Source organism: Elaeis guineensis, chromosome 11, assembly GCF_000442705.2.
Source record: "Elaeis guineensis isolate ETL-2024a chromosome 11, EG11, whole genome shotgun sequence".
NCBI lineage: Eukaryota > Viridiplantae > Streptophyta > Magnoliopsida > Arecales > Arecaceae > Elaeis > Elaeis guineensis.
The window spans coordinates 115,387,191-115,410,143 of NC_026003.2; the positions used below are offsets into that span (position 1 = coordinate 115,387,191).

The 22,953-nt window shown below is 42.4% G+C and overlaps 3 protein-coding genes across 8 annotated transcripts; 1 reads left to right on the top strand and 2 right to left on the bottom strand.

Moving 5' to 3' along the window:
• Nucleotides 1-6,920: 6,920 nt before the first annotated feature.
• LOC140852519 (uncharacterized) lies at nt 6,921-8,031 on the bottom strand. Its single transcript, XM_073245819.1, has 2 exons — nt 7,555-8,031; nt 6,921-7,318 (listed from the first exon to the last, which is right to left on the bottom strand). The coding sequence occupies exons 1-2, from the start codon at nt 7,895-7,897 to the stop codon at nt 7,218-7,220; spliced, it is 444 nt and encodes a 147-aa protein (XP_073101920.1). The 5' UTR covers nt 7,898-8,031; the 3' UTR covers nt 6,921-7,217.
• A 34-nt stretch (nt 8,032-8,065) lies between these two features.
• On the top strand, nt 8,066-9,307 carry LOC105054008 (peroxisomal membrane protein 11-4). The gene has a single exon (XM_010935376.4). The coding sequence runs from the start codon at nt 8,215-8,217 to the stop codon at nt 8,875-8,877; it is 663 nt and encodes a 220-aa protein (XP_010933678.1). The 5' UTR covers nt 8,066-8,214; the 3' UTR covers nt 8,878-9,307.
• A 7-nt stretch (nt 9,308-9,314) lies between these two features.
• On the bottom strand, nt 9,315-22,263 carry LOC105054342 (phosphatidylinositol/phosphatidylcholine transfer protein SFH11). Of its 6 annotated transcripts, none has more exons than XM_073245818.1 (13): nt 22,003-22,263; nt 21,562-21,903; nt 20,190-20,564; nt 19,821-19,920; nt 17,561-17,827; nt 16,060-16,137; nt 14,489-14,590; nt 14,314-14,363; nt 14,134-14,242; nt 13,962-14,018; nt 10,314-10,415; nt 10,158-10,229; nt 9,315-10,074 (listed from the first exon to the last, which is right to left on the bottom strand). In XM_073245818.1, the coding sequence occupies exons 3-13, from the start codon at nt 20,555-20,557 to the stop codon at nt 10,069-10,071; spliced, it is 1,311 nt and encodes a 436-aa protein (XP_073101919.1). In that variant the 5' UTR covers nt 20,558-20,564; nt 21,562-21,903; nt 22,003-22,263; the 3' UTR covers nt 9,315-10,068. The 6 variants fall into 6 exon arrangements, 3 of the variants coding, with proteins under 3 accessions (XP_073101919.1, XP_073101918.1, XP_010934140.1); XM_073245817.1 differs by having other exon boundaries at nt 9,317-10,074; nt 20,190-20,655; nt 22,030-22,263; XM_010935838.4 differs by having other exon boundaries at nt 9,317-10,074; nt 20,190-20,655.
• Nucleotides 22,264-22,953: the final 690 nt, after the last annotated feature.

The following is a 22,953-nucleotide window of genomic DNA, read 5'->3' on the forward strand; positions in this document are numbered from 1 at the left end:
ATGTCGTCTGACGCATTCGATCGAGGGAGCACCGATAAGTCGGACCCCGATACCCTTGTGTCGGGTATACTTACTGCGCCTCGCGATATACGGTGGTAAGCCGAATATCTTCGACCGGCCGTAGCCCGGTCGGTGAATCATGAATGCGACTGAGGTCCATTGTGCGATAGACGGTGGTAAGCCGAATATCCTTCGACCGGCCGTAGCTCGGTCGGGAGTCGCGACGTCGGTCGCGTAGGCATTTCGCTCTTTCTTTGGTCGGGGCCGATCGGCGTGTTAGCCGATGGTCTGGCCCGAAAGTTCGACCGTAGAAGGAGTGTCAACTCCCGTCAATAGATGCATCGGTCCTTGTAAGGGTCCGATGTGTCGTCGAAGGTCGAAGGAGTGTAACTCCCGTCCATATGGATGCATCGGTCCTTGTAAGTCCGATGTATCGTCGACCGTCGAAGGAGTGTCAACTCCCGTCATATGATGCATCGGTCCTTGTAAGGGTCCGATGTATCGTCGACGTCGAAGGAGTGTCACTCCCGTCCATATGCATCGGTCCTTGTAAGAGTCCGATGCGTTACCGACGATAAGGTCGTCGGTTTCAGGCGGATACCAAGTCCAAGTCGGTATGTCGGGGCTTGACCTTGGTGAGCGCCGATCGTTAGTCGAAGAGTTAAAACTCCGAGATTTCAAACGAATTTGTATTCCGACTGACAATTACAAAGTTCATTGGTAATACAACTTCAAGTTGTCGGCGTTCCAAGTTCGGGGAATGGGTTTCCCTTCAAGGGTCTCCAGTCGGTAGGCTCTCGGACCATAAGTGTCTGCTACCTTGTAGGGCCCTTCCCAGTTTGGAGCCAACTTCCCTTGGTCCAGGGGCTTCGAGACCTCTGCCTTCCTCAGGAAAGTCACCAGGCCTGAAAAGCTTTGGTCTGACCTTGGCGTTGTAATACCGAGCGACCTTCTGTCGGTACGAAGCCATGCGAATTTGAGCCTCGTCTCGCAGTTCGGGGAGGAGGTCTAGGTCGGCCCTCCGACTCGGAGTTGTCCGGCTCTTGATACCGCTCGACCTTGAAGACGGCAGTCCAATCTCGAGCGGGATCATGCCTCCGTTCCATAGGCCAAGCTGAAAGGCGACTCCCCGGTCGGAACGCGGGGGGTCGTTCGGTAAGGCCCACAGAACGGAGCCTAGTTCGTCGATCCAGAGGCCTTTTGGCTTCGTTTAGTCGGGTCTTGAGTCCATGGAGTAGGGTCCGGTTGGTCACCTCGACTTCGTCGTTGGGACTGGTGGGTGCCCGGACTGAAGTCAGTCGGTGCGTGATGTGGAACCTGGCGCAGAAGTCTCTGAAGTCCTGATTGTCGAATTACCGTCCATTGTCGGTGATAATGGTATGCGGCAATCCGAACCTGAAGATGATGGATTTCTGGATAAAGTCCTCCATCTTCCGCTCGGTAATCTGCGCCGGGGGCTCGACCTCCACCCATTTGGTGAAGTAGTCGATGGCGACGACTATGAACTTTCTCTGACCCGACGCTGGAGGAAAAGGACCGAGAATGTCGACCCCCCACTGAGCGAAGGGCCATGGAGCAACAATAGGAGCGATTTTGGCTGGCCGGTTGGTGTTGAATGTTGGCGTACTTCTGACAAGGTTCGCACCTCCGAACCAACTCGACCGCGTCCTTCCTCATGGTGGGCCAGTAGTAACCTTGTCGCAGACTTTGTAGGCCAGGGACTTGCCCCCCAAGTGATTCCAGCAAATTCCTTCGTGCACCTCTCGGAGAGCGTAGTCGCGTCGGTCGGTCCCAAACATCTGAGCAAGGGGAGGGAGAACGACCTCTTGTAGAGTCGGTCGTCCATAATTACGTATTGGGAGGCCGACCATCGGAGCCGATTGGCCTGCGCGGGATCCTCGAGGCCGATCCCATCGGTCAGATACCGAACGATCGGGTCCATCCAGCTTGGTTCGACCGTTAGCTGCTGTACTTCTTCGACCCGATCGATGCTCGACTGCTCGAGGTTCTCCACGAACGTCCGACCCAAAGAGTCGAAGGCCGAAGTCGTCAGTCTGGAGAGTGCGTCGGCGCGGGCGTTCTCCGATCTAGGGATGTGGGAAATTTCAAAATACCCGAGGCGTGCCACGAGGTCCTTCACTTTCTGAAGGTATTTGACCATGGTCGGATCTCGTGCCTCGAATTCGCCCTTGACCTGCCCCACGATCAGCTGAGAATCGGAGAATGCCCGGAGGCTGTCGACGCCCAGTTCCCTTGCCATCCTCAAGCCAGCGAGGAGTGCTTCGTATTCGGCTTGGTTGTTGGAGACCTAGAAGTCGAATCGGAGGGCGTACTCGGTGACCACCCCATCCGAATTCGTGAGCAGGAGTCCGGCCCCGCTCCCCTGAGCATTTGAAGCTCCGTCGATGTGCAGTACCCAGGTAGAGACCGGGTCTGGCTCGGAGATCGTGTCTCGTCCCAGGTCCGCAGCTCCCGACCCTTGGTCGGTTGTCGGGCACTCGGCGATGAAGTCGGTCAAGACCTGAGCCTTCAAGGCAGGCCGCGGTCGGTACTGAATGTCGAACTCGCTGAGCTTCATCGCCCACTTTGCCAGTCGTCCAGATGTATCCGGTCGGTGCAATATCGTCCTCAGGGGCTGGTTGGTGAGCACCACTATGGCATGAGCCTGGAAGTATGGACGGAGTCGTTGTGCGGAGATGGTCAGGGTGAAAATCATCTTTTCCATCTCCGAATATCTGGCTTCGGCGCCGTGGAGCACCTTGCTGGTGTAGTAGATAGGCTGATGGGTTCGGTTCTCGTTTTCTCGGACGAGCACCGAACTGACCGCCTCAGAAGATGTGGCCAAGTAGAGATACAAGGTCTCCCCCGACTTGCGGCTTCACGAGCAGCGACGGGGAAGCCAAGTACTTCTTCAGGTCTTCGAAGGCCTGTTGGCACTCATCCGACCAAGAAAAACCATTTGCCTTGCGCAAAGTTTTGAAAAATGGGAGGCACCTTTCAGCTGATCGAGAAATGAACCGGCTAAGAGCGACGATTTTTCCGTTCAGCTGTTGGACCTCCTTCTTGGTGTTCGGATAACGCATGTCGAGGATCGTCTTTATTTTCTCAGGGTTGGCCTCAATCCCTCTCTGAGAAATGAGGAATTCGAGAAACTTTCCTGAGGTCACCCCAAAAGCGCACTTGGTCGGGTTGAGCTTCATTCGATGTCGTTGCAGGGTGCGGAAGGTCTCCTCGAGATCCTGAACATGATCCGGGATCTGTGCACTTTTCACCAGCATGTCGTCCACGTACACCTCCATGTTGCGCCCGATCTGATCTTTAAAGACCTTATTGACAAGTCGCTGGTAGGTGGCGCCGGTGTTCTTCAGTCCGAAGGGCATCACCCGATAACAGTAGAGGCCCTTGGGAGTCACGAAGGCAGTGTGCTCCTCGTCTTCGGGCGCCATCCGGATCTGGTTGTATCTGACGAAGGCGTCCATGAAGCTGAGCAGTCAAAATTCGGACGTCGCGTCCACCAGCTGGTCGACCTTTGGAAGTGGAAAGCTATCCTTTGGGCAGGCTCGGTTTAGGTCGGTATAGTCGATGCAGATCCTCCATTTTCCATTGGCTTTTTTGACCATGACAACATTGGCGAGCCAATCGGGATACGTGGATTCTCGGATGAAGCCCGCTTCGAGTAGCTTGTCCACTTCTTCGTCGATGGCCCTCTGCCTCTCTGGAGCGAAGGACCTTTTCTTCTGCCTCACCGGCCTCATCGTCGGGTCGATGTTGAGTCGGTGGGTTATTGTTTCTGAGGGGATGCCCGACATATCTGCTGCCGACCAAGCAAATATGTCGGCATTGGCCGTCAGCAGCTCCGTCAGTCGTCGTCGTTCGGGGTCGGGCAATTGAGACCCGACCCAAACCTTCCGGTCAGGATTTTTCGCTATCGGGAGCGCCACGAGCTGCTCGGCCGGCGATCCTCGTTCTTCCTCCTCCCGTTGGTCCAGTTTATTGATCGTCAGGGAGCCCTTCGACTCGTCGTTTTGAGCGGAGATCTGGAAGTATCGTCGGGCGAGCTGTTGATCCCCGCGCATCTCTCCGACCCCATTTTTGGTCGGGAACCGAACGAGAAGATGGTACGTCGAGACGATCGCCTTGAGGGCGTTCAGTCCGGGTCGTCCAAGTATGGCGTTGTAGGCCGAAGGTACTTGGACGACCGCAAAAGTTAGGTGGACCGTGCTTTGCCGTGGTTCGGTGCCGGCCGTCACAGGCAGGGTAATTTCTCCTTCCATCGTGACAGCGTCCCCGGCAAAGCCGATCAAGGGCATGGAGACCCTCTTGAGTCGGTCGGTTGACAGATGCATCCGGGAGAAGGTCGAGTAAAACAAAACATTCGTCGAACTTCCATTATCAACAAAAATTCTTTTTACATCATAATTTGCTATTGTAGCCGAAACAACAACAGCATCGTCGTGGGGAGTTTGGATGCCCCGAATATCTTCCTCCGTAAAAGTGATTACGTCGTCCGGACGCTGCTTTTTCGTCGGCTCCCCTCCCGCAGACGTCCCCGGGCCCAGCCGCTTGGAGATCATGTTGATGACTCCGGCCGTCGGCTGATTAGTCGCCGCTTCTTCAGTCGGCTGGGGTCGTCGATCGGCAACTGGTTGGGTCGGCGGACCCTTCCGAAATTTACCGAGATACCCCTGGCGGATGAGAGCTTCGATCACATCCTTCAGCTGGATGCACTGCTCGGTGTTGTGGCCGTGGCCTCGGTGAAATCGGCAGTACTTCCGGCGGTCGAGGCCTTTTGCCTTCAGAGGCGGAGGCCGTCGCAGGTATTCTTTCCCCTCGATCTCCATTAGAATCTGCGCACGAGGAGCGGAGAGAGGAGTGTAGGAATCATACCTGGGGCATGCCGGCCTCAGAGTCTGTTGCCGGGGTGACTTTTGGATTCGTCGGGGTGGCGAGACCCGACTATCGGTAGGAGGCCTGCTGGGTTCGGCGGGTTCCCGACCCTTCCTCCGCTTCTCCTTCGGGTCTCTGGGCTCGGCTAAGTGTCGGTCGGAAGCCCCTTCGTCCGTGCGCATGTACTTGTATGCGTGCTCCAGTAGCTCGGCGTACGTTCGGGGGAGGGTCTTGTCCAGAGAGTAGGTGAATCGGGATGCCCTCAGCCCCCGCTTCATGGCTGAGATAGCCATGTCTTCGTTGAGGTCCCGGACCTCAAGCGTGGCCGTGTTGAATCGTGCCACGAAGTGTCGGAGCGTCTCATTCCCCCCCTGTTTGAGGGAGAAAAGGCTGTCCGACGTTCGCGGCGGCTGCCGGCTGGTGCTGAAGTGGGCCACGAACGAGTGCTCGAGCTGTCCGAAGGAATGGATACTTTCCGATCGAAGATCGGAGTACTAGGCCCTGGCAGCCTTGCGGAGTGTGGCGGGGAAGTCGATGCAAAAAAGAGCGTCGGTTGCCCTTTGGATCGTCATAAGAGCTTTGTAGCTCTCAAGGTGGTCGATCGGGTCGGTGGAGCCGTCGTATGGCTCCACGTGTGGCATCTTGAACCGACTGAAAATCGGTTCGTCGAGAACTAGTCGGGAGAGAGGTTGGGCGGTCTGGAAGTCGACGTCGTTCGAAGACTTCTGGCCGTCCACCTGCAACTGTGCGAGCCAGCGGTCGATTTCCTCGAACCGGCGCTCGTAGTCGTGCGCCCGCCGGTGCTGGGAGACCCCAGGAGTGGAGTCTTTGGAAGATTTCGAGAGGGAGGCAGACGGCGTTCGTGGTCGCTTCTCCTTCCTCGCCCGTTCCAGCAGGGAAGGAGAGGGCCGCTGGGACTGTCGGTCATCGCGCCGTGGCCGTCCCTCCTCCTCTCCGTGGGAATGCTGTTGAGGGTGCTCGCGCGGAGGCGACGGGGATCTTCGTGGTCGTCGGCGGCTGCTCCTGGAGGGCATCGGACGGGCCGCCGGTTGCTGCTGGAGGCTTTTGACCGCGTCCGTCAGTACGGTCATCTGCCGTACGATGGCCGCGATCTGCGCCTTCGTGGTCACCGCGGGGCGTGGAGAGCTGGGCTCCACCGCCGACGGTGGCGGGGAGGCCTCTTCCCGACGGGAAGAGCGCCTCGCCGACCCGGTGATCCTCGATCGCTGGGCTCTTGTCTTGGTCATCGTATCCTCCTTCCTGGCACCCCAATCTGTTGCGGCCAATCGCCTCGTCGTCTGATCGTCGGGGAACGTGCGCCTGCAAAATGGAAGTCCACACAGACCGGAGGCGACTCCGGCGGGGACCCTCCGACGGTCAAGTCAGAGAAGTGAATGGGCAACAGTGAAATGAAGACAGAGAGCTCAATCGAGGGAGAGAGGGAGAGAGGAGCGAGCCTATGGTCTCGAAGTCGAGAAGTCGAGAAGTGGAGAGAGAGATCCCTTGCACTGTTGCCTTCCCCGATTTATATAGTGGAGCACGGTATGGCGCCGTCATTAATGGCGCGGACAAGTGAGGAATTGTCAACTCACTGTAGATTGTCAGAGTCGCCGTGAAAGTGTCATGTCGCCGTGAGGCTGTCAAATCACTAGGGTTGACAATGCCCTCGGTGGGACAATGCCCCTAGGTGGCCGTGCCGCATGCGGCTGTCAGAACTGACAAGCTCTGGCGGCTGTACGACGATCGGAGGAGTCGACCGACCCAAGATCGGTGGCCAGCTGAGTGGCGTCGGGCCCCTTCGTTGGTCGGCGACCCTTACGTAAGTCGGCCATCAGACTTCTAGGTTCAGTCAGTCGCGGACCGTTAATTGGTCGGTGATGGCGCCCGTCGGTCGGTCGCTCCGACTGTCAGTCGGTCGGTCGGTCCCTCCGACCGTCAATAGGTCGGTCGGTCGGTCGGTTCGATCGTCAGTCGGTCGATCGGTCCCTCCGGCCGTCAGTCGGTCGGTCGGTGGGTATTCTCCAACAGGAACCATCTCTGTTTGCCATCCATATGGTTCAATATGCCCCAAATCTGACGGTTAGATACATATCAAACTACATGGTTCAAGACGATTCTGCAATCTTTGGTTCGAAGTGCACTGGATAAATTACAAGCCAGTGATTGAATCCTCGCAAAACAGATATAAATGGTCAATATTTCCAATTCATCTTCTTGGACTACATCTCATGCTTTTCTACATTGATTAGCAATCAAACTAGTTCCTAGGCATGAGTCATATGACTCTTGATCAAGAAAAATCCTCCACATGTATGTGCCCAAGAGTTAGATCACAAGATGCCCAAAATTAGTGTCTCGAGCTGCTCAAAATACCTAATTGAAAAATCGCTTCCTTCCTTCCAAATATAAAGCTGAAACTCGAAACCGCCTTCTATTGATTGGAAAGTTTAAAGAAATTAACAGACATATTCAACAATAGAATAGCAAAGATTTTTTTTTTTTTTTAAAAAAACACACACCAAGAATTCGATTAACGAATCGAGCAGAGGAAACATTATTGACGACTTAATTCGGTTAATACGCCACCAATGATCACTTGGAAGAAATACTTGAAATAACGACAGTAAAATCGGGGGAAAAAAATCAAGAAAATTGTCCTAAGATTACCTGAATCCTGCTCCTTTTTGGACTCGCACAAATTTGGTCTGTTCTCAAAATGAAATCCTGGCGTGTGGACGAATCTTGGAAGTTGGAAGTTCCTCAGATAGCAGAGGAGACGAGATTGCCGGAAACGACGTAAAATGTCGCGTTTTCCGGGAAAAGTCGATGTCCATTCACCACCATCCGCTTCTGCAGGATCCGACGGTCGGGATTGAGCTGAGACGCGGGTTTGTGGCCCACCTGCCACGGTCGACGTGGAGAGCGCGTGGTAAAATATCATCGACCTGGTGTACCGCTTAGATGGTACACCAGGTGTACGGCATAATTTCTCCACGATGACGCGAGACATTTTCCACAGCTCTGTTATCAGACCACATAAAATTTTCTTGGAGGGAAAAAGAGCTCTTCTCCTCTACCCTTATCACCAACGGAAAAAAAAAAAAAAACTTGGAGGGAAACAGAGCTCTTCTCCTCTATCCTTATCACTAACAGGAAAAAAAAAAAAAATTTCTAGTCCCAGCAGGAAAGCATTGTAGCCATGAACTGCAGCTACTTATCCAAACATAGTTCTAGTGGTGCACATGAGCGCTCATATGCCTCCATAGATTCATTCCACTCCCCTTCTCCCTTCAGTAGCCCATCATCTCCACTTCCTTCCCTAAAGCTATGACTGACACCGTCGACAAGCTCGTCGTCTTCCTTGCCAAGAGAGATGGCATCGACAAGCTTGTCAAGACCTTCCAGTATGTCTCCAAGCTCGTCCACTGGCATGTCGAAGCCACTCACCAAGACATAGCTAAAAGAGCCAAGAACTGGGAGGTGGCCTCTGGCCTCAGCCGCAAAGCCTTTCGAACCGGTCGCTTCCTCACCGGCTTCAATGCCCTCCGCCGGAACCCGGGCTCCACCCCTCTCTTCCGCTTCCTCGCCGTGTTTGCCAATGCTGGTGAGATGGTGTACTTCTTCTTCGACCACTTTCTTTGGCTGTCAAGGATAGGTGTCATAGATGCTAATCTAGCTCGAAGGATGAGCTACATCTCAGCTTTCGGAGAAGCTCTTGGCTACGTTTTCTTCATCATAATGGACTTTCTTATGATTAAAAAGGGATTGGTGGAGCAGAGGAAACTTGAAGCTGCGGAGAACAAGGAACAAGTGAGGAAGATCAGAGATGACAGGGTGATGAGGTTGATGGCAGTGGCAGCAAACATAGCAGACTTGGTGATAGCTCTGGCAGATATAGAGCCCAATCCTTTCTGCAACCATGCGGTCACACTGGGGATCAGCGGGCTGGTCTCGGCTTGGGCTGGTTGGTACAGGAACTGGCCGTCGTGAAAAGGAATCTGGTGATCATTGAAACTACGTCAGAATTGCTAGATTGAAGACAAGGAGAAGCAACAGGAAAGTCCAAAGAACAAAGAGCGCATGAATCATTGTGTGATGCTGTATGGGTTTGTTACTGAGATGATGCATGACACATGCTAGCAAAAAGTAATATGCAATGAAAAGTTGAGCAGATGTACCAACACTGGAACATCATATTTCATTAAAGGGTTCTTGAATCTCTGTCAGCATGCATGTACACATAATGGCTCTCATCTGCTAAGATTTGAGAAGTGCTACCGTTTAGTGTATTTGAGATGATGCTGTTAGGTCCTCTTAAAATTGTCTTCAAAGTCCAACCAGCAACACCTAATGTAATCAATGTGCAATTTTTGCAAAAGTGGGTTTCCAAGGTGGAGCTTTCTGCATATTTTCAAGTCAACGAAGGTTGCCTCTCACTTAACATTGGATGAAATAGAAAACCTGGAACTAATTTGTTTTTTATCAAATGTTCTTTATTTCTTCCAATAATCAATTCCGTTTTGCATCCCTTCGAACTGTTAAAAAAACTTTGATAAACACAATTTTAGTCCCGACAATTTCCATCCTAGTAATTTAACACTTGCTAAATAATAAAGATGCAGAATTAGAGTGTGCTGCTATAAACTAATATATCTTGAAGCAGAAATTAAGCTACTGAAGGCGAGGAATTTCTATTCTGTTAACTAGTAACTTGGTTCAACTGAAATGAAAGTAAACATTGAAAGTAAGTGGCAATTTAAGCCAATATCCAGTATGTATTCAACTGGAAAGTAAGCTTTACTTGAACAAACTCACATTACATTCAATTGGAATGTGAGCGGTGCTTAACTGCATAGCATTTTGAAACAGAAGCTGGAATTCATAATATATATGGTAGAAATTTAAAAATAGATCATGCATCTTCCTTTGAAACTAAGCAGAGTTTTGGGGCTGTTTCACTACATTTTTCCCACAACACCAGACTCACCAAAAAATACCATACATATTGAGGATTTATCCATGATTAGTGATCTTCTTGCGAATGAAAGCAAATTTTATTTAAAAAAATTACACATAATTGCAAGTACATGGTGAAATAAATGATGTATTGCCATCGGCTTTATGTTGTGATGAAAACCCAGCCTCGTATTACCATTATTTGCTCTTATCTGGGAGACATGTTTAAACCTGAGATCCAACAAGAAGTTGATGGTTAAGTTTCAAAGAGACTTTAGGAGATAAAATACTTAAGCAAGGTTAGATGTCGTCACCGAGGTCAGTTTCTTTAGTTGTTCTATATGATCTGTGAGCTTTTGCTGCTTAGACAGAAGTGTTTCTATGAGCTGAGAGGATGAAAGCAAAGGATGAACTAGTTCTTCAATTACCGTACATTGGTATGTTTGATAAATTTCAACTTCTATGCTCACCTCCTTGGTGTCCACAAGACAATCTTCAAGTTCTAAAATTTTCTGTGCTACCTGCTCAGCAACATCACCTGTTTGCACCTCTTGTTGGAAACCATCAACACCCTGCATCAAATATGTTAATCCTATTGTAACTGTAGTCATTAAGCCTTTCCCCCACTATTTGGGGTTATTTTGAATCCTCCTTCACAATCATCCCTATTATATATAAGACAGATTGTGTTACATCATACTGTTTTTTGTTGAGAAAGTACCTCTTAGGCTTTAAAACTCTAAATTACAGATGGTTTAAGCAAATTGAGTAAATAATTTTTCTTAAATAATATTCCCAATTACATCCTCTATGACCAATGCCTTGTTTTCATGCCCATCACCCTTTGGATAGGATATCTCCCATGCCACATGAAAGTTGCTAAGTAGAATAAGGGAATGAGGAGAAAAAATCAGCAGAAGTCAGCTCACAGAATCTCAAGTTTTCAGGACATCAGGATCGACCAAAAAAGGTGTTATCTGGTATCCTAAGGATATTGGGATTGTGGAATCCATGAACTGCCCCAACCATTCCATAACCTTCATTCTTCCACCTCATATCTTCATATCTTCCTACCTGAGTGGGAAATATATGCAGATAAGCTGGCAAGCCAAAAAGGCCCTAAACGACAAAATGCATCAATTTTGTAGAGCATCCAAATGAGACCTGCCTAGAAGAAATAGGACCACTTGAAAAACTGGAAATACATAAACATGTTTAAGATTTCAACTAAAAGAAGAATGAAGGTCTTGGCAATTCCAGGCATAATCAGTGTTCTCTCATGACACATAGAAACTAGTTGTAAAAATATGGTTGGTATTGTAAGTGGCATGTATCATTTGTCTCACAGCTATCCTTTATTCCAGTACAAGGACTGATGGATTAAGAAGTGGAGATTATATCAAAATATGGAAATGCATGGACTTTTAGATCCAGTAATGCTTTTCATCTTAAAAGCTGAAGCTTCTATAGGTTTGTCAAAGATTCTGACTTTGCTTCTTTTTTCTTTCTTTCTCTCCTTTTTTCAGTATGTTTGCTCTTTGACAGTATCTTTTCTTCTGCAAAAATACCTCTTCTTGCCAATACCTTCAAAATATATAGTTCTAGCCTGTTATCTAAATTAGGAGTACATGCAGAAGGAGGCATAGGAATTGGGTGCAGGAGTGAGGAGAAATCACAAAGCAGACATGGCGCTCTAAGTAGGAGGAGGTTCCAGCAACAATTCCAAAAGTCCAGTCTTTCTCCTGTGTACTATAACACATACTATCCTATTAATAAATTTGGGGACTTCAAATGAGGGCAACAATTGATCTTTCCTAAGGAAGATACTTATGCTAAAACACAAATTGATAATACTTCAATCACATCACCTATGGATACTGGATATGTGTGACCAACCTTCATATTAAGAATCACAACTCAAGATAGAGAAGCATTGATTTTACTGAACAGGTCTAAGAAAAACAATATAAAATTAACCCTTTTAGAACATTACTTTTCACACAAATCATAACCAATACCATGAACAACAAGACAATCCATTTCATTAAGGTGTCTTAGAATCCCTACCTCCCCATGACTCCTATCTATGATTCCTTGATCTGTAGTCTCTTTACTTCCCATGGCCTTCTGCTGTCTCAAGCTTCATCATCACTTCCATCTAGGTTTCCTTAGGTATTCCTTCCCTCTTTAAATGCTCTCGCCCTTCTTACTTTTTGATTCCCTCTGATAATTTTTGGCTCACAGAGCATCACACACCTTAATTTTCTTACACAGTGTGAGTTCCCTAAAATCCTTTATCACCACTACCATCTAGGATTCTCAGCCTGCCCCAGCTCTGCAAATTATCACAGCATTTCAGTGGCTTGACTCATAAAATATTACATGAACACCGAGACATGTGCTGGTGTTACATTGACATTAGGTGTAAGAATTGAAAGACAGAAGTAATACATATATACCATCTACTGTAACCAGCAAAACATGTAACAAAATTCAATTAATATTACATTGCACAGCCAACTAAGCATGCATATCCATGTATACAAGAGGGAGAAACTTCTGCCTTTAGCATCTCAGGTTCTAGTCATTTGGGCTTTTTGAGAAGTTTCTAAAAGCTAACTGAAGAAAAAAGATTCAAGTGCTCATGTGTGCCTATTGCCAGATAATAGGCTATTGATGAATCTATGCACAAAGCCAACAATACTCTGAACAATCTGTAGTCCTTAGATTTCCTCCATAAAACAAAATATTTTTTGATGAAAAGGGAGGCAAAAGAACAACCACCCGGCCTTTATTATGAATTAGAAAAAATTACATCAGAGGTGAATCAAAGTTTTGAGTGGAACAAACAAAGATCATTTTCAGGTGGGGTGTTAACATGAGGAAGAATCATCATTCAATGTTGTGGAAGTTTTCCTTTTATGCTTTTGATTTTGAACCAGATATCTCCAAATTGAGAGATAAGCTTATCGTTGCAAAAAAATTGACCAATCATTAGATAAACAAAGGCCTTCTGAAGCTTCTATTTATTTATTTATTTCCATAAAACAAAAAAGGTACCCATTTTTGTAACACTTTGATTTTGTGCAAAACATCTGTGCTAATCATTAATTAAGCTCATTCCCTTAAATCTCACCAGACAGGAATGCACCAAAACTTTGTAAGAGGAATCATACTCATAAAAATATATTATTTGTTATATAATGCAATAACCTGGCATCAAAGGAGAGAGCAAAATTTCTGCAAAGTATTCTTGCTTGTTTTATATACTATTCATTTTGTTTTTATGCAAGTGTTCTTTATGCTTAGGATTTATTTTGCCTAAATGTTTCTAGTCTGCTGAAGAGTTCGAATCCAAATTGAATATTGAAAGCCCATATGTTTGCATATTGTTTGGCTCCTTAAGTCAATATCTTTTATCATCTTGTTATAAGCACATGATTTTGGCATCACTCCAAAAGCAATATTCTGTAATATTTAGATTAAGAAGTAAAATAGCTTTGTCAAAGCTTTTAGTTATTAAATGTGACAAGGCAAGATAAATATGCATTTTGTATTTGGCTTCAGAATTATAAATTTCATAGGGAGTGCATGCATTATTTTTTAACAACTTAATAGTCACAAGATACAAACTTCATGCCAATTAGGAACCGTCATTAAAATGTGGTCCATAATGGAAAAGAGTTGTTGGTCAATATTTTGAATTAAGCAGTCCGACACTAGAGAGTTTTATTCAGAGATGATCTTTGAGGTAGTCTGCAGTCTCCAAGATGATGGACTTAAACTATTCAAGTAATTGCCCTAAATTGTTTGAGAAAAGGTTGAATTACCAAGCAAATTTGAACAATTTTTGTCTCACAATTTACCCATCTTCACTAAATGTGTAAGTTATCAGCATCATGGGAGGATAATTACAATATCAGGCACTATGTCATCTTTTAATGTCAAATTAAGAGTTCCTCCACCACTGGACCTAAGTCGCCTCTCAGAAGTTTTGCGTGAAAAAAGGCCAAGCATCCATCAGCAACATAACCAAACCATCAAATCTATAGAGAAATTCTGCTAAATAACCTAGCATTTAGTTATATAAGGACTCCCATGAGGAACAAGGATGTTACAATCTTAGAGTCTGACTCTTCATAATCAGCAAATTTCTCTCCTCTACTGAAATATTCCTGAAAAAATAGAGTAATTTCTTCATCAAGTAAGGAGGTACAGACTTGTTGCATTATTACAATGCAGAAAGAGGAAAAATGATCAAAGAAAATTTAACAAGCACCATGACTTTACCTGCAGAATGTTATTAATTTCTGGGTCAGTCCATGGTCCCTTATCTTTCAACAGGCATCCTCCATATTCAGAACATGTGCAACTTCCCCCCAAAAAGTCTGGCAAATTACTGTAGAATCATATTTCATCTGTTAGCCAACCATACGCAACTTGTTGATAACATAAGCACCTGTTATGTACCTTGGGTCTACAGCTTCCAAGAGCTTACTCTGGTACTGGTTTCCCAACACCTAAATATGTATGATTTCAATTGGATTAAGAAAGCTGATAGCACAATTTCCAAATAAATGAACCAGATGTCTACAGCCCTCCTTTTCCACAGAAGGATGACAGAATTAAAAAGAAGAAGCTGAACCTGTATCTTCAACCTTGTTCGCGCATCCAGAAAAGCACTTATCGCTTTCCACAGCACTCTAAACCCGGATCCAGCATTGACAATATATAGTCGATGTAAAGTCTGTGAATAAGGGAAGACAAGATGGATAAATGATTTATGAACAATGATCCATCAACTCCTTCAAGTGATTCAGCAGCCTCCTTACAATCTCTTAGTTTGTTTGGAAAGAAGTGGCATCCAATATCATAACCTCTTTAACATAAAGAAATAGTCAGTGAAGAAATGCTTTAAAATTCTCCACCAAATGTTTTAATGCATACAAGAAAAAGAAAATTAAATAATCAAATTTGTTGTTGTACTTGAAACTGATGTTGTGGATACTAGTGGTTTGGAATTTTCACTCGGAAAATGAGTAGAGGAAGGATGATATTGAGCTTCATAACACCCAAGGAAAAGGTAGCAAGATCAGATGTCAGGAGAGGCTAGAGAACGTTGAAAGGAAGTGAGAAGTTTGAGTTGTCCATAAACGACACAGGAACAGATGATGAAGTATCATATACAATGGATGATGCAGTATTAAGCGTGGGGACTAGGAACCATTATGTGGCAAATGACCATACGAAAAGGCGAAAAATAGTTGTAATCTTGAGAGCTAACAGATACATATGTACAAGGAAAACTTTTAGGAAAATTGAATTAAGCATATAAACAATTGAGGCAGAGTGGTGATAATAAGACAGAGTAGAATGGCAAGACCATTTAAAGAAAAATTACAAGGACACTACCAAATCATTTGACAAACAGCTAGCATTGGTTAAAGAGTTTCAGGATGAAAGAGGGTGCCATGGATCTTTATTTTCAGAAATCCCTTTTCAATAATCAAATTCATGCAATTAATTACACAGCCCCTCATACCACAGGCCATGTACAACCTTGGGTCTTGGTGCAAAGACTATAACTACAGAAATTTAATATCTCAAATAGGTATTAACATAATCAATTTAATGAATAATAACCTATGGTCCTAATGCCAACTAGCTAGAGTCAGCTTCAAGGATCATTGGCAGTTGATAGTTGATTAAAAATGTGAATCAAATTGCATGTTTGGAGAAACTAATTTGCACTTCTAAGAGCTAAATTTTACTGCATAATTTGGTATCAAAATGAATAAGATGTAAACAGAGTATGACCATTAGAGGTAACACTTGTACCCGGAAAGTGACAACACAGAGCCAACTAAAAACATATTCAGTGCAATCCATGGAAGGGTTGACACTGGTTGACTGTTGGGTATGGATGTGACATCAACTCATTGACAAGGATTAGTGGCGGTCATTGTTGTGAATACATATTAAGATCCCTCGCTCTAAAGAAGACAGATAAACATAACAAATAGCTTAAAAATCTACTAATGCTTATAAATATTACCAATTACATATGCTTGAGCCGATGAATTTAAACAGATGCAATTATATGACCAAGCTCTATCTTAATCAGGTCCATACGAATGAACTCTAGAGTAACAATTCTCATACCTCTGGGTAGTAAGTGCTATCAATCTTTTGAATTTCTGTAAAAAGCTCTCATACCTCTGGGTAGTAAGTGCTATCAATCTTTTGAATTTCTGTAAAAAGCTCTCTAGCAGGCTTTGAGAAGTTACTTGTACCCTACATCAGGAATTTAAAGTTATCAGATATATTGCATTCCCCTCAAGCCTTTATCAAAGCATCAATTGAGTATTCATAAGAAAAATTTTAATTTCACAGTTCAGAGTATATACAACTGCAAGAGCAGATAAAACTAAAAGTATAGATGAAAGAAACATATTTGGTAAAATTTACAATTATGTAGAATTATTATATAAATGGAGTATTAATTGAAAATTAACTAAAGAAGTAAACAAATGAAGAAGAAAAAGGTTGCAGATCAAGTTCGAGTAAGTTGCATGCAGAAAAATTAACAAGAAATGGCTTTGTAGTTTTATATCAAATGTTTGCACCTGATTTCTGCAACTCTTAGTTCACCAAATGTTAGGAGCATCCTATATTAGAGATGCACATTTCTTTTTTTTTTTTCCAAATTTCTAATTACTTATGAACAAGATGACTACATTACCATACTAGATAAAATCCAAATATGATTGCTTGTTTATGGGTTATCCATGTCATTTTATTACTCGAAATAGTTTGTAAGTGTATAAATTTTCTATCTCATCCAAGTGCACCCTCTGCTGAGTTCATGGAAGCCTTAATTGAGTATAATTTTTCAGGCAAGGGTCTCATCATTAGGCAAAAATAACATTTTAAACTATGAAAGAGGAATCTATATTTCTTTAATAAAATTGGGGGAAGCTCCCTGATTCCTCTGTTTAGAAAAAAAAAAAAAAGACAGAGACCTATGACAGCTACACATAATCTGTGTCACTGTAATTATCTAGCATACAGATTTGCAAATTATCCTGATTTCTCTTATAATGAAATCAAGAAATCTGTGATATTGCATCTGATACATAAGATACAATAATTATTTTTCAAAACAATAGATTTTTCTTTTGCTTAGAATTAGAAAGATGGTGATTGCTTATGTTTGTTCCCAGTCTCACTTGCAAAAATATCACTACAAGATAGGAGGGAGTCTGCCTACAGAAATGCTATAGATGACAAATGAATGATGCTACCAAGTTATAGCGAACGTTGCAAAGAGAGCTTGCCATGCATCTTGTAGAATTTCAGAGATTCATGGTCATGCATCAATGTCGTTCTTCCATATCCAAACTTAAGTTGCCTATTGATCAGCAGCAAAGCAGGCCTTTAGTAAATATAGTACTTCTAAATGATCACCTAAAAGTGATTGGCACACCTTAAATAAATTTGAGCTAAAATTTTACAGTTTTACTTAATTTGAGGTCCCATTACCACATGGTGAATTACATCATGGACGATCATTGGTCATGTTAAATTGCTTTATACATTTTTATCTGACAAATAGAGTGAAGTTAGTGCAGTGAGGCCCAGGAGATTTAATCAAAGTGAGGATAGGATGTCAATTCCTTCAAACCACAAGAAAATATTTATAACAATGACAACTTACCACTCCTTTCACATCTAGAATGCTCGTTGTTGAGGCTATGTACTTCCTAGCTGCAAGTGAGCATGCAGCGTACCTTAAGTTTAATGTTTTCTCTTGTTCTGAAATGTGATTTTTGATATAGCGGTCAACTGTAGTTACACGTAACAAGGTATTGAGGTCCACCGACCCAATTCTTTCAATGTACAATGGTCTACCATATCTATCAACTCCATGATATCCATGTGGATAGCATTTTTTAACTGCTTCATATTCGTCAAACTTGAAATCCTGAAAATAACCACGGATAAAGTGAATCTTCCTAACAATTGAAATACATGTTCATAATCCTGCAAACTATTGTTCATCTGAAAGCTACTTCAAATAAGTATGGTTGGAATTGCAAATAATTCATGATTTTGTAACCTTAAGTCAACCAAACAGGCATAGCTATGTTATCCATCAACTAGGCAATTGCACTGATTGATTAAAGCAACAACACATTGAACACCATTGCATACAATATCTGTAAATAAGTCAAGCTACATTAACTTGCCAGTTGAAAAAAATGATGTAAATTTAGGGCCCATTTGGTAATGCTTTAGTTTTCTGTTTCCGTTTTCAAAAACTGAAAAATGTACTGCACCGGACTACCAACATGATGAGACTCTTGGGTTTTTTCCTTAGCTGTTTGTAAAATCTTCAGAGACTTGAGAGACAACGATTTTATCATTTTCAAAAACAAGCATACGTAGAAGCAAGGAGCAGCTGAAGTTCCATGCAAATATTGTCTGCTATATCAGTCTCCATGTGGGATTTAACTAATCTGGAGAGAAACAAAAATACAAACAGCAATGGGGCCAAACAGGCCCTTAATTTACAGATACTGCAAGTGAACTGGCAAATAACACATAATTTCAATAAAATAGGTTAAGTGAAAGTGGCATAATTAGAAGCAAAAAGAAAATACAATTCAGATAGTGGTTCTAAAACTATACAGATTGTAAATTATGCAACACTATTATAAAAAAAAGTTTTAATAATTCAAAATTTCATTCAGTCCTAATAGACTCCAGCTGGAAATTCAGCCGTCATCACATTTACTGCAACTTCTAGGTAACTTGTAAATGGTCCGCATTATTCCAGGAGTGTGGTGGAGGACTCAAGAATCAAAATAGGAATGACACCCTTGGATCATCTCTATAAGAATAAATATGTAGAACACATTTTATATTGATAGATGAAGCAACTTACTATGATAAAAATACATGTATACTCATTGATCACTATATAAGCATTTTAAAACTTGAATGTCAAAGTTGCCACTTATGTCACATTTGAGAAGATTGGCAGGTGATTAGTCAATGATGGCAATCTTCAGTTTGTACTGTGGTCTGTCACTGGTATTCTATATAGGGTCCACATACGGCCTGCAGATTAGCTAACAAATTATGCTACAACTATTACTAGTCTAGTTATATGGACCACTCAGTTCACACCTGAATTACATAAGATTGCACATGCAGATTTCCTTGGATGTGGTTATGTAAGACTGTAGGATTAGATATTTTTTCTTTTTTCTTTTTTTTTTTGAGGAAAAAAATAGAGGATTCCCTGCCCTAAAATTCTTTTAACCAACTTTGCAACACCTCATGGTCTGGCAGAACTGCAGCATGATACCCATCTAATGGCAAATGATTGTTGCAGCAAACAAGAATACAGGTTTCTTTGTCAGTGTTCCATGTGGAAAGAGTGTAGCTTGTTTTTTGCCTGAGCATAATGGGATAATGAAACCCACTTGAAGGTCAAACAGAAAATTTGAAATGATTCAATAATAGCTTATCATGTTTCTGTAGTTATTCCACAAATCTAGAATTTGCTTACATATGAATGGCAGTTAATTAGCCAACCCAGATAGTTGGGAAAAGGCTGGATGCTTATATTTGTGGTGATGAATGGTCTGATTTTAATGACTACAGCTGTCTCCACTCTCCACCATCTGACCTTGAACTTCCCATTTGCACATTCTCATCAGCTTTCTCTATTCTTAAAACACCTATGCTGACTTGGCACCCTACATAATCTTATCATATTGATAAATAATGTACTAAAGAATATAAGACTGCTCATGCACCAAGTATGGTTGCAGTGTGTAATAAGATTATATTGATTGCCTTGATCACTGAATAATCAATGACCATTGAAGTAAAGAAAAATTTTGAAAGAAATTAAAGGATATATAACTCCATAGAGGGATTTAAGTAAAGCATGAGTCATTTTTTACCTTTGCAATTGTATCTACAGCAAAATCTTCACGCCACTTTAGCATATTTAGAAATGCATCCTTTGCCTTCGATATGTCGAAACCTCTCATTCGTAGAAAACTAGACAAAACAAAAAAGAAATGTTTTAGCAAACTTACATGGAAGTCAATTCTTCTTCCTTAGTTCTCAAAAAAGTTAAATTTTCTTTTAATAGTTTTAAATTCAGTTCTCATTTCCTAGAGAAACGATCCAAAAAATGATGGCTTGCCAATGAAAAGCTCTCTATCTTTAAAATTATGTGGAAAAACATGATTCACATAAATTAATAAAACAATCTATTTGTTTTGAAAAAACATGGGTTAGCGTCGGAGAAAGTTAACCAGTCATACCGTAAAAGTGTATGATAGTCATCATATTTCTCAGGAAGTTGGCTGGTTGACAGAAGTGATTGCCTGAAAGACTGCACCACATGTTCTTCTTTTGGGTCATGAACACCTTGAAACATGCTACGGTATCTTTTGCTTCTACTAATTCCCATTAATGATTCCTGGATTGACTTGAAACTCATCCGTGACAAAGAGAACTTCTTCTTTTCTACTTGGGAAAGCTCCCAATGAGTTTCCAGGGGCAAATGAAGTGAATTGGTCCTTCTCTTCTGGCGTTGAAGCTCATTAGAATTTGAAACTTGTTTCTCAGAAACAGCAGCACCTCTAGATGCATCCACCAATGTGGTGTCCTTCTTCCCACGTGAAGACATGTGTCCTCTTTTCACCAATAAAGTTTCTTATCAAGTTTGTTTGAAAGTTGAAAGAAATTCGGAATTTATGTTCTCTAATTCAGCAACTAGATGACAACCTATTAAATATCATGGTCATCATCAGAAATAAATATAAGAATTCAAATACCATATGGCAACTGAGTGTCTTCACCCAGATAGGCAATCTAAATCTAAATACTTTAATGCTTTCTAAGGACATTTAACAGCAGTCATATCATTCACAAAATAGGAAAGAAGAAGCAAAGAAATAATAGGAAATTTTCACAATCTTGACAACAGAGAGTTGTCAACTCAATTATCACATGGTAGTTGCCTTAACCATGTCCAAAATATGTCTGAACCTACTGCTATGTTTGAAACACATATACATACATCTATAGATACATATGAATGCATGGAGTATACATCATCTTCTGATCATATGTAGAAACTTATCCGGGAAGGCTTCCCTTACCCAGGGATTTCAAGACAATGACAAGCTAGTTATATTCCTCATCTGTGGGAACAGCCTGTTCATGTTCTTTCTCCAGAATTTCCCGATCTTATGCTCATAAATATATTTTAAATCAGTAATTAGAGATATTTATCATCCTAGATCCTGACATTTGTTCTTACCATAGTACTGAGAAAACAAACTGATGACGATAGAGATAAGCAGATGCTAATCACTCAAAAAATGGAGAATAAAACTACTTTGCTCTTCGGATTTAGGCGTATGACTGCGCAGCAATGCTGTTATACGTCGTAGTCATCCACCAAGACAGCTGAGGTGATGAAGTTAGAAATCTTGATGTAGTGCAGGCTACATTGGAAAGAAGTAACTTCCACAGATATTTTAATACATTAACTTCTAAAAGACTTGTTTAACTTGCCTAGGACCGGATTATATCAAACATGTGAAAAGAAAAGGCAAAAAGCAGAAGAGAAGCAAGAAAAAGTCCAGGAAGAAGCAATGGGAGAAAAAGGATAGGGGAAGGGTGCACCTGTGTGAGACGAGGGAGAATGCAGAGGAATAGGAGGGAGAAGGAACCCGTCCCTTTCCTTTGTATAGCTTTGGCTGGGGAACAGGATTCTGATTCCATGAGGTGAAGAAGGGAAGCAACTGCCAGGAGAATTCCTTTACTTTCCATCTGGACTCTGGGAGATCTAATTTACATGTTAAAGCAATACCATGTTATTTCTTTCTCCGCTTCTCCAATTCTTTTTCTTTCTGCTCTTCGTGTTATTCTGAGGTTCCTTTATGAAACAGAACGAGATTGACGCTAAGAGCTCGTATCCAACGTTCATTTCCTCCAAGGAGTAAGGACATCAATACTTCGGAGTACCTGAGAAGTTTTTAATCTATAAAGTAAAGAACAAAAAAGGAGGAAGAAGGGAGAGAAAAAAAAAGTGCAACAGAATGACAAGCAGAGCTCATATCCTACGTTCATTTGCTCCAGGGACATCAATACCTTGAGTACGCGAGAGGTTTCTGGCCCATGGAGGGGAGACGGAAAAAGGAAAAGGTTTTTAAAAAAACATAGACAAAAAAGTTAAAAAGAAAACGTGGACTGCAGTTTTGGAACCTGCGCGGCCTGTTTTTTTAGGGTTCCACTAGTTTTTTCGACAGAAACAAATTAACAGATTGAGAGAGAAAGCTAACAGGATAAAAAGCTACTAAGAGTCGGCAGCATAACTAGAGAAAAAGTGCGTTGTTCCCTCTATTTCCCACCGGGCTAACAGGCCGTACATATATATACATATTTTTTTGATAGGTAAGATAAAAAATAATAATAAATTCTTATTTTCTTCTTTAATTATTTTTAAGTTCATTTTATTCGACCTTTCCGTATAATTGCCGCAAATATGAGCTCTTTTCTAAAATAATATAAAAAAAAAATTTAAATACCAAAATATATCAAAATCAAACTTATTTACCAAACTAATGCAAAAGAGAAAAACGTCATTGGCATTTTTTTTCCTTCCACGTCACCCTTCTTTTCCACGATGGCATCATCAAAAAAAAAAAAAAAAAAGAAACGCCAATCGGAATGGCGTTTTCAATTTTTCCCAAAAAAAAAGAAAAAAAATCGTGAAATAATGGGAAAAATATTTTTTTAAAATTTAGAATTAATAAATAAATTAAAATTCTAATTTTGATTGAAATTTAAAATATAAAGATTTGAATTTGTAATTCATTAAAAAAATAAATTTAAATTTTTTATTTCAAATTTTTTTTAAAAAATGTCAAAAAGAATGTTAAGAAATAAAAAAAAATTATCATAGAAAATAAAAAAAAGAGAAAGAAATATGAAAGAAATAAAAATTTAAAATTTAATTGAAAAACATCATTCGAAATACTTGTCCTAAAAATTAAAAAAAATTTAAATTTTTAA

Excerpts from the sequence above, each read along its gene's own strand:
- LOC140852519 (XM_073245819.1), bottom strand. The coding sequence starts at position 7,897 with ATGTCTCGCGTCATCGTGGAGAAATTATGCCGTACACCTGGTGTACCA. Across the intron at positions 7,319-7,554 it reads CAAAAAGGAGCAGGATTCAG|AAGGCGGTTTCGAGTTTCAG; the intron begins GTAATCTTAGGA and ends TCCAATCAATAG.
- LOC105054008 (XM_010935376.4), top strand. The coding sequence starts at position 8,215 with ATGACTGACACCGTCGACAAGCTCGTCGTCTTCCTTGCCAAGAGAGAT.
- LOC105054342 (XM_073245818.1), bottom strand. The coding sequence starts at position 20,557 with ATGTCTTCACGTGGGAAGAAGGACACCACATTGGTGGATGCATCTAGA. Across the intron at positions 17,828-19,820 it reads CTGTAGATACAATTGCAAAG|GATTTCAAGTTTGACGAATA; the intron begins GTAAAAAATGAC and ends GGTTATTTTCAG. Across the intron at positions 14,019-14,133 it reads AAATTAATAACATTCTGCAG|GAATATTTCAGTAGAGGAGA; the intron begins GTAAAGTCATGG and ends CTATTTTTTCAG.